The 15,068-nt window shown below is 39.8% G+C and overlaps 2 protein-coding genes across 2 annotated transcripts; one reads left to right on the plus strand and one right to left on the minus strand.

Moving 5' to 3' along the window:
• The first annotated feature begins 4,579 nt into the window (after positions 1 to 4,579).
• On the plus strand, positions 4,580 to 6,655 carry LOC146647996 (5-beta-cholestane-3-alpha,7-alpha-diol 12-alpha-hydroxylase-like). Its single transcript, XM_085389846.1, has one exon. It carries the CDS (start codon positions 4,618 to 4,620, stop codon positions 6,181 to 6,183), a length of 1,566 nt encoding a protein of 521 aa, XP_085245972.1. The 5' UTR covers positions 4,580 to 4,617; the 3' UTR covers positions 6,184 to 6,655.
• A 2,549-nt stretch (positions 6,656 to 9,204) lies between these two features.
• LOC146647997 (7-alpha-hydroxycholest-4-en-3-one 12-alpha-hydroxylase-like) lies at positions 9,205 to 13,552 on the minus strand. The gene has a single exon (XM_085389955.1). The coding sequence runs from the start codon at positions 12,143 to 12,145 to the stop codon at positions 10,580 to 10,582; it is 1,566 nt and encodes a 521-aa protein (XP_085246081.1). The 5' UTR covers positions 12,146 to 13,552; the 3' UTR covers positions 9,205 to 10,579.
• Positions 13,553 to 15,068: the final 1,516 nt, after the last annotated feature.

The raw sequence follows: 15,068 nt of genomic DNA on the forward strand, positions 1-15,068 counted from the left end.
GAGGTCAACAGTGATCACTGACTGTTTTGGGAGCTTTTTGAGATTAAATAGAAGAAAATACATAACATTAAACATGTTAACAACACAAAAGTCATATTAAACGCAGACTACTTTAGGCCCGGAAGTAGGATTCGTCACGTCATCACTTAACAATCGGATAGCCAATGATAGACATCATGATGACCCCTCCCACTCGATTTGTTCTCCTGGTCATGTGAGGAGGTGGGGCTACAAAAGAGCCACGCCTGACACTAATTCACTGAATTGCTGTAAGGAAACGTTTTGTTTCCGAGGTGTCCTAAATGCAACGTGAGATCGGTAAAACGCCTTTGAATAAAAAGTAAAAATGGGGACACATGATGCAAAATAGCTCTCTGCCTGTTGTTTTCTAATGTGTGTTATTGGGTTGCAGTTTTAACGAAGCGAGAGAGCTGTATGGTGTGAACTAATCTCTATTTAACCGGTCGCGGAAGTAGGTGTAAGGGAATCCTTTTGCTTCTCGTGTTAATCTCGGGGATGACGTAACTGTGGCCTCAAGTCACGTGCAACGCCTGCAACGTGCTGCATATGCTGTTCCATGATGCTGCTGGAACAAAAAAAAAGGAAAGAAAAAGAACTCTGTGAACCCAACCTCTCCATCTAATAACAATACACTGAGAACGAGAACTGTGGAGGCTTCACTGTGCCAGAATAAATCACAGTATTTGATTAGAAAATTACTTATTATGATGAATTTAATATCATCAACTCAATTTATATACTATGATTGGTTTGTTGTTGTATCAAAAAATAGTTGCCTATATTCCTGATGTAAAAGATTTCACTGCACTTTACTTTTTGTAAATTACACCCCAAACAAGCCCGTTATCTGAAGCAGAGGAATAAATTGTTTGTTTCTTAACAATAGTAGTTGGCCGTGCCTCTCCAAAAGCTTCTGCGCTGTGTTCAGCTTTCTTGAGAATGAACATCAAAAGAATCTTTCAAGTCCTAATGAGCCTGTGGTATTTCCTTCATGCAATTATGGTCCAGTTACCACCAATTATATGCCAGAACAGAGTGTACACAGGAGATTAAAGTAGAGATACAAAAGTGGGAGAGCAGCAATCGGCCTTCCAGACAACCTTATGACAGCACAATTAAATAAACATGGTTCATATTCATTCCCATTTCCTTTTAGAGCTTTAGTCTAATACCCTCTGAAGTCCTTTGTGCTATACAACCCATAAGATTCTCATGATTTCAAAAAAGATTTATTTTAAGAACTAATGACTAATATACTATTATACTATAACTCTTATCAGTGACCAGGACAAGTCACTGATGCTGTTTAGCACAGACCTGAACCCCGTGATCCAGCTCATTGCAAAGACTCGATACAGATACAGATTTAGAAGCAGACACCAAGCTTTACACAAAGAGGAAACAAGACATCAAATCACAAATCGACCTCACCAGGATCTACTGCAAGGATATCAGGATGTCCTAAAGATATAGTAACTCTGGTGATTGTCAGAAAGCCTTCCTACAGTAGATGGCTACAAGTTCCTAGACCACAAGTCAGTGAAAATCACGATGGAGATACTGAAGATGTCAGCTAGATACAAACATCTCCTGAAGTGAGCTTAGTCAGCCTTACATATATGGCCTACCAGCCACAGGAGGACATAGATAAAACAGATATGAAGACATAATGCAAAGTCCAGCACCCTAAGACTATACATTGTTGCAATAAAAAAGAGATAGGGTAAGGTTTAGCAAGGGTGGGATCCACAATGGGGGATGAAATAAGGAGTTCATCAGAGGGATGACAGATGATGATGGGAAGGAATAAAAAAATATAGTGGAAAACCAAGTCTCTGGGATATATCACTGGGACGTAGTGGAAGTGGGTGACATAATTGTTTATATTAGCTCTAATAAATGAGACAAATGCCAGAACTAAATTTCTCGTGTTGCTAAGGCCGTTCTTAACCACAAGGGGACCCTGTGCAAAATTTAACTTAAGGGTTTCTTATCAGATCCTGTAACGAATGAATATCTCCACCTCTGTGAGACTCAATAGCTGAAGTGGGTGACATCAAGAAATCCTCCCAGTGGTTAGAAATGGGTAGCCTGGTGAGCAGCACGGAGGCTACATATCTGATCCATAGAGCAGACAAAACCCAAGCTTCAGGCCCTGCAAAGATGAGACAGTCCAGAACATAAGAGCAGCAGGGAAGTAGGAAACAAGCTAGGCAAAACTAAGTTTATGGCATAGTGCAGAGGAAGACCTATTTATGGATTTGAAATCCCAAAGGTACAAACCTCTAACTACTTTTAGAATTCTCTTCTTCTTCTTTTTCTTTTAGTGATCTCTTTGGGGTTGGCCACCGTGGATCATCTGCCTTGATCTTACCCTCTTCTGTCACACCAACCCTCTCCATGTCCTTTATCACTACATCCATGAATCTCTCTGTGGTCTATTTCTTTTCTTTCTGCTTGGCAGCCCCATATTTAACTTCCTGTGGCCAGTATATCAACTATTCCTCCTTTGCAACCAATATCACATGAGTGCTTTTTTACACACATATCAGAGCACCAAATATGCATTCATCAGGGTGTCTCAGCTGAAAATCGATATTTCCTAATAATGAAGTGGAAAACTGCAAGGGAAGCTCAGTATTAATTCTTTCTTTTCTTTTCTTTTTTTTTGCAAATTTTGAGAGTTTAGCGAATTGGGAATTTCTTCTGAAAAGGGCTTTATCAATGGCCATCCCCAGGATTAATGAATGAATTTAAAATTTCCATCCAAAATTCACCATATGTAAGAATTGGAATTTACATACATTCAACCGATTTTCATCTGGTATTGAGAAACTGCCCTGCTGAGCTATCAGGATTCTATATTGACCTTAAAAAACAGATGGTTGCCAGACTTAAAGGTTTTGTGTTGTTAAGGCTATCCTCAGCCATTTGGGGACGGTGGCTGAGATTTAATCTGTAACTATCTGCACCTCTGGGAAACTGATATCATTCACTTATATCACTTTTATATCTTTGTGATATGCAAACTATCAAAGTACACATAAATTTGCACATATTAGGCTAAGCATCCCTATAATATTCTATTCTTTTGATTATTTTAATAAAATTTATTTCGGTTAAACAGTGTAACACAGAAATGTGCACAGTTGTGTTTAATGGCAGACAATTAATGTAGTTCACATACAGTTCATATATGCTACATTATACAGTTGATATAGCAGCATACCCTGCTTCTAAGCCACATTGTCACTTGTGTTGATGTTTAGATTAACACCTGTGCTGTTTTCTTTTTAAAAAAATAAAAAATAAAAATAAAATAAAATAAATGGCAAGCTGAAAAACAGTTAAGCATTCAATTATGCTGATTCTTTTTGTTGTTCGCCATTAAAACAAAAGTCCACTAGATGGCGCAACATTCCCACTGAATTCAGTAGATCAGCGTGCAATTAAATTAATAGAGTTTAACGTTCAAAGACAAATCTCTAATCATTTATGATCGGTAATGGGTTTCAGGGTCAGTCCCACAATGCATGCGAGCTTTCAAATGCAGGCCGAAGTGATCTTTTTTTTTTCTTTTTTCTTTCTAGTTATCGCAACCATGAAACTAGAACATGTATAATCTCCAGGAAAATCTGTAAAACGCGTTGTTGAAATCTCCCAATTCTTTTAATCTTTGGGCTTAAGGAAGGACAATACTCGGTGTATAAATGCTCAATCAACAATTCTTTTATTTCCATACAATTCAACACTTATGAGCATAAGCCATCATGATGGGGAGACATGCATGAAGAGGGTCACAGCAAATCTCAAAATGGTGACGGGTTACTCAGCTTCTTATAGCCTCTAGTGGCCCCCACCTAGTCGTAAAAGCCTAAACATTCACATTCTTTCTCTGTTACAGCGCCTAAGTTATGACCTCGGCTCCCTGTCTTTCTGCTCTCTGTAAAGGTGGGGGTATGGAATGTGGTCTGTCTCTTCTATTATCGGCACAAGGTCCTCTGCACACAACATTCTCTTCATGATTCAGCAGTATGAAATGTCAAGAAACAGTGTAACACATTCACAGCAGATCAAGGGTACAGGGTAATGCACACCTGTCTAACAAATCCAAAAATGGTCACATTCTTTTAACCCAAAAATATAATGGAAAATAAGCTACATACACAGCACACAATCTAGACTAAAGGATATTATATGACCTACAGCAGTTAACATAATTCAACTACTTTAACTACAGATATAAGATAACATATGATAACAGAATAATCTCACAGCGTCCTTCCTACATGTTTCAGCTCAATAGTTTCCTTTTTGGACAAAACAGTTTCTGAGTATTGGTTTGTTTTGCTTGCCTTGAGAAATCTGCAGTTTTTCTTTTCTTTCTTTGTTTGGTGCTATGAAACATTCAGTCTGTAATGAAAATCAGCTGGCCTCGACCTCCGATGTGAATTGTTGCTTGTATTCAGGAGACCTTTGCTTTTTTTCCCCAGGACTATTTAGTTATCAGTTCCAGGAAAGCTGAAACCCGTTGGGCTTGTCAGAGGGGAGGAGCAAAGGTCTGCTCATTATAGCAGACCTGAAACTTTCCTTCAGATGAATCTGTGCTGGTTAACTGAATCAGTCATGGAGCTGCTGCTGCCGATACTTCTTGGCTTTCTTGCTTGTCTGGTCGGAGGGCTGTACCTTCTCGGAGTGTTCAGACAGCAGCGACCAGGAGAACCCCCCCTCGATAAAGGGCTCATTCCTTGGTTGGGTCATGTCTTAGAGTTTCGCAGGAACACCTTGAAGTTCCTAGAGAGAATGGAGAAGAAGCACGGTGATATATTTACAGTACAGCTGGGAGGGTTTTATATTACATTTGTCCAGGACCCTTTTTCATTTGGGGGGTTCGTTAAGGAGAGTCGGGACAAACTGGACTTTCGAAAGTTTTCAGTGCACCTGGTGCACAGAGTGTTTGGATACAAAGCTGTTGAAGGGGAGCACATTCTTCTCCACAATTCCAGCAACAAGCATCTGAAGGGGGAAGGTCTGCAAGAACTGACCCAATCTTTTATGAGTAATTTGCAGAACATGATGTTGCACAACATTGGATCAGCTGCAGAGGACAGGACCTGGAAAGAAGATGGACTGTTCAGGTACAGCTACAATGTTGTTTTCAGAGCTGGATATTTGGCCTTGTTTGGCAATGTGCCACCCAAGTCAGAACAAAGTGAGGAGAAAGCCAAAGAGAAAGACAGAGCTGAATCAGAAGCTTTGTTTCAGGAGTTTCGTAAATATGACCAGCTCTTCCCCAGACTGGCGTATGGGGTCCTCCCACCGATGGAAAAGTTGGCTGCAGAGAGGTTGAAGGCATACTTCTGGGATGTTCTGTCAATACTGAAAATGAAAACAAAGGACAATATCAGTGGCTGGGTGTGGGACATACAGCAGGGTAAAGAGGAGATGGGCATCGATATGTCAATGGTAAACAGATACATGTTTGTGCTTCTTTGGGCCTCTCAGGGCAACACAGGGCCTTCTTCATTCTGGCTGCTGCTCTTCCTCATGAAACACCCAGAAGCCATGAAAGCAGTGAAGGAAGAAGTGGATAAAGTTCTGAAAGAATCTGGACAGGAGGTCCGGCCTGGTGGTCCTATGGTCAACCTGACCCGTGAAATGCTGTTGAAAACACCGATCCTGGACAGTGCTGTCGAAGAGACCCTCCGACTCACTGCTGCACCCCTCCTCACCAGGGCAGTGATAAAGGACATGACCTTCAAGATGGCTGATGGGCGAGAATATTTACTTCGCAAGGGTGACAGAATTGCAATCTTTCCTTTCAGTTCTGTCCACCATGATCCAGAGATCCATCCTGAGCCGCACTCATTCAAATATGACCGCTTCCTGAATCCAGACGGGACCAGGAAAACTGATTTTTACAAAGCAGGAAAGAAGGTAAAATATTACACCATGCCCTGGGGATCTGGGGTCTCCATGTGCCCTGGCCGTTTCTTTGCCACCAATGAGCTGAAACAGTTTGTTTTCCTCATGTTGGTCTATTTTGAACTTGAGCTGATGAATCCGGATGTGAAGATACCTGAAATTGACCTCAGTCGATACGGATTTGGAACGATGCAACCTGTCAGAGATGTCCAGTTCAGATTCAGACTCAGATATTAAGACAGTCAGATGAAAATAAAACTGTGATTTTCTTTTTCTTTGGATCAAGATGGTTTGATGAGCACTTCCAAACTATGGAAGCAGATTTAAATCTAAAGTTTTTGACGTGTTGGTCAACTGTAACAATTCAATATGCAAATGCACTGATATTCTAGACATGTATATGTATATTGAACACATTCTGATCATAACTCTTCTTCTTTAAGTAATTTGCAGATCAGCAATCAGATTAAATCCAGTTAGAAATGATATTGATGGGCATTGTTTAAGATAACAACAATTATGATTATTGGTTATTAATTATTATTGTGAATGTTCCCTTTTTTTCTGTAATTGATGTGACATGTGCACTTAGAAATTGAGACGATTCATGTATATCGTAGTCAGTTTCAATTTTTAGTTCAATTTTCTATGTACATTACAAGTTTTTGCTTTTTGTTTTTTCCAAAATAAATTTTTTTTGTAAATGTCAGATTTTGGAGTTTTATGTGAGCCTCTTTTAAAACTCAAAAAACCAAAACAAACAAAAACAAAGTTATAGGCTGACTTCAGTCAACTCAGTGACATAGATTCTTTTACTTGTTCCCTACAACAAAATCCAATAGATGGCAGCAGATTCCCACATTCCCAATGTTTTTAAAATAAACAATAAATTGTACAAAAACACAGAATCTTAGAAGAATGATACAAATGAAAACTAATATACGTGATTTTATATTTAATTTATTTTAAAATGAATGTCAGGAGTTTAAATACATACTCCAGTTTAAAAATAAAAATAAAATTAGAAACTTTTGGCAGTTATTTTATTGTTCATGCTTTACAGGTTAAAAAATTCCATTCACAGAATGGCTGGCTCACCACTTTAGTGATGAAACCTCAGTTACAAAAATGCTTTTGTGAATTTTGCTGAAGTTGCAGATAAATAGTAAGAATAAATGCATTTGCCTGATTAATAACTTAGAAGGTTATAATAAGAAGGATTTTGACATTCAAACACAAATTAATCATGAACAGAAATTATTTCAAGGTCATTCACACAAGGCAAGTCTGATTTCAAATGCAAATCAGGGTCAGATTTTTTTTACAACCATAAAACACGCACACATAGATAATCTCTAGGACAGCGTGGGGAGAAAAAAAAACAAGGAGTTTGTCTTCTGTGGTTCAGCTCAGTGCTGCTCTTTTAGGCCAAAACATGACAGTTTCTGTGTCTAATTGGAGTAAGCCAGACATGTTTTTGTTTGCCTTTAGTGTTCTTTGGTCTATGACTGATGCTGTGAACCATCTTTTGTAAAGTTCATTTAGCAAAACCAACAAAAACACTCCGACAGTGCAATTCCCCCTGAACTCCGTGACCTTGACCCGATGTTGCACCATATCGATTTTTAGCTTTCACGTGTTTTCTTGATCCCTTTGGTGCTCTCATCAGGAAAGTTCAATCTCACCACTAATGAAAACAGTTGAGACATTTTTAATAACACAGATTCATCACTGCAAAAGAAAGTGAAATGAAATCTTTATCAAATATGTAAAAACATGCAAAGCCAGTCAATCATTTTTGAACTTCAGCAGACTGTCTCGACTATCTACCAGACATGTGCAGAGGGGCCGGCAGGGGCTTGAGCATCTGCCCCTTTCCTGATGGGTGCCCTTTTCTTGAGCCTTTTTTTTAATGTGTGTGTAAATACAAAATATGAGTAACTGTATTCTGTTACAGTTACCGTTTAAAAATGTGGTATTTAGAATACAGTTACTTTGTTGAAATAAATGGATTACACGGCGGTACTTCCCTGTTTCATATTGTCGCGGGTCAGGACTGTTTGGGTTTTGTTCGACAGCTATGTTCTGTTGTTCCAGGCGGCAGCGTTACGGTTGCCATGGTTACAGGGTGACGCTCTCTCTCTGCGTGTTTCCTGGGTGAGAGAGCGCCTTTTTGTTGTTGTTGTGCTAAGCTAACAGGCAGAATGCTACAGGTATAGCTCTAAAGAATGTAGCATCATAGGCAGTGTAGTCCGTGCTGCAGGGAGAATGGACTGCCATACACGTTATGTGTCTGTGAGCGAGGGAGGGAGAAAAAGTAAAAGTAAAAGCTGTCATCAAGCAAAAACGGGAGCTGGAAGCATGTAAATATAATAATAACCACTGCAGCCAAGAAGAGTGCCTGAGGAGCCCAGTTGTAAGTAAGCTATTAAGACTCGACTGTACACTGTGTTCGTGTTTTCCTCCAAAAACAATAAGTTCTGTTGGAGCAGCCTTTCAACGCCTCTCTCTGTCTCTCGCAAGCAAAGTTGACCCAGACAACAAAGTAAAACTATTTTTCGGCTACGAGCCCGACACAGAATTACCATATTAGCCAGAGGTCCCTTTACTACGTTCGGAGCCGCGGACCTTCAGTGACAGTAATAAATCACAGCAATAGTACATTCACGTAGTTGTAAACAGCATGATAATATATTAAGTAATCCAAAGTATTCAGAATACATTATAGAATACATTTTGGGGCATGTATTCTATAATCTGTCGTGTAATACATTTTAAAAGTAACCTTCCCAACACTGACTATAGTCTACAGCCCACAGGAGTATTCGTTTGTTATGTACACGTGGTTAAGTTCTCTTGTGGCAACTGATGAATTGAAACAAATGAGCATTGTTGTATGTGCACTGAGCGACAGAGCAACAAAACATTACCTGTCCTTTTATTAACTACAGAAGTAGTGGTAGTCATTAGCCGCTAGCTAACTGGGTAAGGGTGTCAGAGGTTTGTAGCTCTTATTATAATTACGATATTCAAACACACACACACACACACACACACACACACACACACACACACACACACACACACACACACAGTATTTTAAAGAAAATACAGATTATATTAGATTTATATTTCAAATATAACAAAATGATGATTCTTCAGCAGAAAAATTATTGTATCTCTACGGTTTAAATATTGTACAAATTGAATCATCATAAATACATTATTTTATATTTATTGCTTTTTTTTTAAATTTTTATTACTTTATTTTTATATAAAAAGGGAAGAATTCTGGATCAGCATCATGATCGAAACTTTTGGCCATAGTATATACAGTGTTCTGGAGAAGGTATAAAATGTCACTGTATGCGCATGCGTGTGTGCACTTGTTTAATCAGCTACCATCTTTCCTATGGACTTTTTAATGTCTACAGTCACAGATCGACAGCAACATTTTACCCCATCAGGTGAAACATAGGCTATGTTTGCTTTGCATTGACCCCACCTGATGACAGTGATACAGTATGACGCGATTCCATATTAGATTCTTGATGAATTTGGGTTGTTGTTGTTCAGCCTGGTTATATGTGACCCTTTTTAACTTGTTTTGTGATGCTCTCCTTGTAATTGCATATGTATGCAATTTGCGGGGTGGGGGTGGGGGGTGGGGGGGTTGTCTCCCCTCTCTCAAAACATACAACTCAGACGGCAGGTATCAGGAAAATGAGGACAAGTGGGTTGGACATTGACATCAGCTGTTGTTCTAGTTCATTCTATTAAGAAAACAAGTTCGACTCGGGTAATTTTCTGCACAAGAGATAAAAAAGGTTTGGGTCATGACTTTATTGTTTTGAATTCCGAGATTAAACCCCACTGGCTGAGCAGGTGACCATATTCTATACAGCTCAATGTTGGCCCTTTGCTGTGTGTCTTTCCCTGTTATCACTCCCCTCTTTTCTATATACTTTTGACTGCTGCACTATCAAAATAAAGAAGCTGGCACCTGGGAGGAGTCAGTTCAGTTATAGATAATGCAAATGACAAAACAGACCATGTGGCTTGCAGATGTGTGCAGTTCTGCATGGCAATGGGTAAAACTGAAGAAGATACAAAGCCCTAGAAATAACAAATATAACAAATCAAATCAAAGAAAACAAGAGAACTCCATATGAAACTCTTTGCTAACCTCAACAAACCAGACTAAATGCACAGATATACATATGTAATGAGACCAGTACAAATGCAATACACATGTAGACTTATTCCAATTAAAGACTTGTTCACAGAGTAACAAAGTGTGCAGAAGCAGAATCAAAAAAAAATTCAAAAATCTGAAATTTTAACAACAAAAAAACAAATCTGTTTTCTCTCCATTGTGTATCCAGCCTCTTGCCCTATAACAGCTGGAAAAGGCTCCAATTCCACTGCAATCCTGGACTGGATAAATAGAAGGAGATGGACGGCTGGCACTGATTTTCAGAAAAATTCTACTTAATTTGGATATGGAAAATGTAACAGAAAATCTGCAATACATGTGTTCCCATGCTTCATTTTATAAGTCTCCATGTATCATCCAAAGAATTATACAAAAAAAGGTGTTTAAAGATAAGACTTTTGTTTTTATCTGATTGGCTTAATATCTGAGTCTGTATCTGAACTGGACATCTCTGACAGGTTGCATCGTTCCAAATCCGTATCGACTGAGGTCAGTTTCAGGAATCTTCTCATCAGGATTTATCAGCTCAAGTTCAAAATAGACCAACATGAGGAAAACAAACTGTTTCAGCTCATTGGTGGCAAAGAAACGGCCAGGGCACATGGAGACCCCAGATCCCCAGGGCATGGTGTAATATTTTACCTTCTTTCCTGCTTTGTAAAAATCAGTTTTCCTGGTCCCGTCTGGATTCAGGAAGTGGTCATATTTGAATGAATGCGGCTCAGGATGGATCTCTGGATCATGGTGGACAGAACTGAAAGGAAAGATTGCAATTCTGTCACCCTTGCGAAGTAAATATTCTTGCCCATCAGCCATCTTGAAGGTCATGTCCTTTATCACTGCCCTGGTGAGGAGGGGTGCAGCAGTGAGTCGGAGGTTCTCTTCGACAGCACTGTCCAGGATCGGTGTTTTCAACAGCATTTCACGGGTCAGGTAGACCAAAGGACCACCAGGCCGGACCTCCTGTCCAGATTCTTTCAGAACTTTATCCACTTCTTCCTTCACTGCTTTCATGGCTTCTGGGTGTTTCATGAGGAAGAGCAGCAGCCAGAATGAAGAAGGCCCTGTGTTGCTCTGAGAGGCCCAAAGAAGCACAAACATGTATCTGTTTATCATTGACATATCGATGCCCATCTCCTCTTTACCCTGCTGTATGTCCCACACCCAGCCACTGATATTGTCCTTGGTTTTCATTTTCAGTATTGACAGAACATCCCAGAAGTATGCCTTCAACCTCTCTGCAGCCAACTTTTCCATCGGTGGGAGGACCCCATACGCCAGTCTGGGGAAGAGCTGGTCATATTTACGAAACTCCTGAAACAAAGCTTCTGATTCAGCTCTGTCTTTCTCTTTGGCTTTCTCCTCACTTTGTTCTGACTTGGGTGGCACATTGCCAAACAAGGCCAAATATCCAGCTCTGAAAACAACATTGTAGCTGTACCTGAACAGTCCATCTTCTTTCCAGGTCCTGTCCTCTGCAGCTGATCCAATGTTGTGCAACATCATGTTCTGCAAATTACTCATAAAAGACTGGGTCAGTTCTTGCAGACTTTCCCCCTTCAGGTGCTTGTTGCTGGTAATGCGGAGAATACCGTGCCACCCTTCAACAGCTTTATATCCAAACACTCTGTGCGCCAGATGCAGAGCAACCTTTCGAGCGTCCAGTTTGTCCCGACTCTCCTTAAGGAATCCCCCAAATGAAAAAGGGTCCTGGACAAATGTAATATAAAACCCTCCCAGCTGTACTGTAAATATATCACCGTGCTTCTTCTCCATTCTCTCTAGGAACTTCAAGGTGTTCCTGCGAAACTCTAAGACATGACCCAACCAAGGAATGAGCCCTTTATCGAGGGGGGGTTCTCCTGGTCGCCGCTGTCTGAACACTCCGAGAAGGTACAGCCCTCCGACCAGACAAGCAAGAAAGCCAAGAAGTATCGGCAGCAGCAGCTCCATGACTGATTCAGTTAACCAGCACAGATTCATCTGAAGGAAAGTTTCAGGTCTGCTATAATGAGCAGACCTTTTCTCCTCCCCCAGGATAGGTTTCTGCGAATTTGTTTGGAATTGTTTACTAAAAAAAAAAAAAAATGTACTTAAGTATCAATTGAGGACACGATTTTCCAATTGTCCTAGAGATTCCCCTCTTTCGAAATCCAAAAGAACATACTGTAGCCTGCAGTGATATTATGTTTATGTTAACAGCTCTATGACAGCAGGTATGAAGAGATTGTGGAGCAATGAGTGCACACTGGCAACAAATATCACTCTAGTTAATCATAAGTAAGAAAAATAAAGTTTTGAGGGGTCAATGGCATTGCATGCTGTTGACACTAGATGCGTGATTCTGGTTTATTTTTTACCAGAATTGTTTAGGAACAGTCAGTCAGTGTTCAAGTAAATTATAACTAAGAAGAAAACTGTCACTGTTCTGGGTAATTTTGACCCAGCTTTTTCGGTTTCTTTTATTTTGGTGTTTTTCTAGATTATGTTCATTATATTTATGTTCTGATTCCTTAGCTATCCTGTGTTGATTATTGTCAATGGAAAATTGTACTAAGTAGCCAGTATAAGCTTTTAGTGATATAAGTTTACATGTGATAGAATACTGCATGATGACTTTTTCCTTGCTTAGAACTGATTGTCCTTTATAAAACGTGTTCTGATTTTTCTATCTGAATCTTCCCCAATTCTGACCACACACACACACACACACACACACACACACACACACACACACACACACACACACACGCTCACGTATCAACATTCCACTGAACAAATGTTTTTATTTTTCTTGTGTCTAAATAAAGACAAGTGCAAGAACAGAGCGCTGATCACAGGGCCCCCACTCTCGTGTGAGCGCTCTGCGACCACCCTTGCAAGAAAAATCTGCAGCGTGTGTGTGTCTTCACTCTTAGACTCTCAGCTGAAGAAGTGTCTTTTAGAATAAATCTCTTGACATTTATTATAATTATTCTGATTTAGGCTTTGTTCTCTTGCCCTCATGTTTAGTATAGGTTTAGTTCTGTGCTTAGTCTTCTCTGCTCGTGTGTCCCTCTGTGTAAAGTCCATGTTTCTCAGTCCGCATCTTTGTGAATTGTTTCTGGTTTCCTGTTTTACTTTGAAAGTTCATGTCTCATGTCAGTGTGTTCAGTTTTACTTCTCCCTTGTCTTGTTAACCTAATTTCTCCCAGCTGTGTCTCCCTCCTGTTTCTCATTCCCTGATTACTTCCCTGTGTATATAAGCCCTGTGTTTTCCTGTGCTCTCTGTCGTGTTGTACTTTCTCCATGCTGTGTGTTTGTTGTGGTCCAGTATTCCAGCACCTCTGTTCAGAGTTTTTGTTCTGTTCTTGTGAGTCTTATTTTGAGGAGTTTTTCCAGCAATAAAGCTGCGTTTTCAGTTTAAGTCCTGTCTCTGAGAGTCCTGCATTTTGGGTCCTTTTTCCTGCCTGCCACACAGCCAACCATGAAAAAAACAGGTTTTGACACTAGGCCTGCCAAATGGCCTTATTTTTTTTGCAGAAGAGTTTAGGATAGCTAAATAAAAATATAAAATATCAGCTCATTCGGGCCATGCCTTTTTTCTTTTCAGAGATTAAAATCAGGCACCAGTTTAGTTCTCTGGTTGTGAAGGTGATGATCTACAAGACCGCTGAAATGCATTCGTTCTTTGCTCTGTGTCTTAACGATCAGTCTCTCCCTTTCTCACTGTGCCAAATCTAAAGTTTGGTGGAGGGGAGATTATGATGTGGGGGTGATTCTCAGGAGTTGGGCTTTCCCCCGTAAATCCAGTGGAAAGAAGGCAAGAATGCTCAAAAATTCCCCTAAACACATTCCTAAACAATATGGCAAGCCTTCCCAGGGGAGTTAAATTAATATTAAACCATATTTATCAAGAATAGGATGTCACTCACGTTCATATGAGTGGGAAGACAGACCAGCAAATACTTTTGGCAGTATGGTGTATCTGCAAACACAGTAGTATATGTGAGGGGGCAAACTCCTCAAGATGGGTGGTGACCATGGTGGCCATTTAGAAGTCGGCCATCTTGGATACAACTTTGTTTTTTCAATAGGAAGAGGACCATGTGACACATCAAACTTATTGGTAATGTCACAAGAAAAACAATGGTGTGCTTGGTTTCAACGTAACTTTATTCTTTCATGAGTTATTTACAAGTTTCTGACCACTCATAAAATGTGTTCAATGTGCTGCCCATTGTGTTGGATTGTCAATGCAACCCTTGAGGAGGACTTTAATATCACCAACCATTCCCATGTTATTACGGTGTATCCATATAAATGGCCCACCCTTTATTTATTATCATTGTCGCAGGTACAACAAAATTAAACGTGGTCTCTGATCAGTGCATCATCCATAGAAATATAAAAATATAAAAAAACAACAAAATTGAATAAAATCAATGAAAAAAATACTTAAAGTGCTAAAAAAAAAATAGTATGAGCAAACATTCACATACATTCCCACACATGCTTCAGGCAGTGCATAGATCATTATAAAAGTGGTGTGATTTTTTCAGAAGCAGCATTCAGACATGTTATTGCAGTTGGGTAAAAGCTGTGTTTGAGTCCATTTGTCATTACACTGATTGCTCCGTACTGTGTGCCCGAGGGCAACAGTTCAAACAGGGAGTGTGGGGTATCTTTTATTATGTTCTGAGCTTTTTTAATACAGCGGGTATTATGAAGATCTTCCAGTGTGGGGAGAGGGCAGCCAGTGATCCTTTGAGCGGTGTTAATGACCCCTTTGGAGTGCTTTCCTCTGAGCCACCGTGCAGCTAGATGCAATAGATTATTACACACTCGATGGTGGCTCTGTCGAAGGACAGAAAAAAAGTTTGTTGCTTTCTGCTTTTTTTGTATTCTGTTCTTTTTGCCAATAAAA

The sequence above is a fragment of the Rhamphochromis longiceps genome, linkage group LG18, assembly GCF_057381845.1.
Source record: "Rhamphochromis longiceps isolate RC_006_pf linkage group LG18, R_longiceps_female_GT1.1, whole genome shotgun sequence".
NCBI classification, from domain to species: Eukaryota; Metazoa; Chordata; class Actinopteri; order Cichliformes; family Cichlidae; genus Rhamphochromis; species Rhamphochromis longiceps.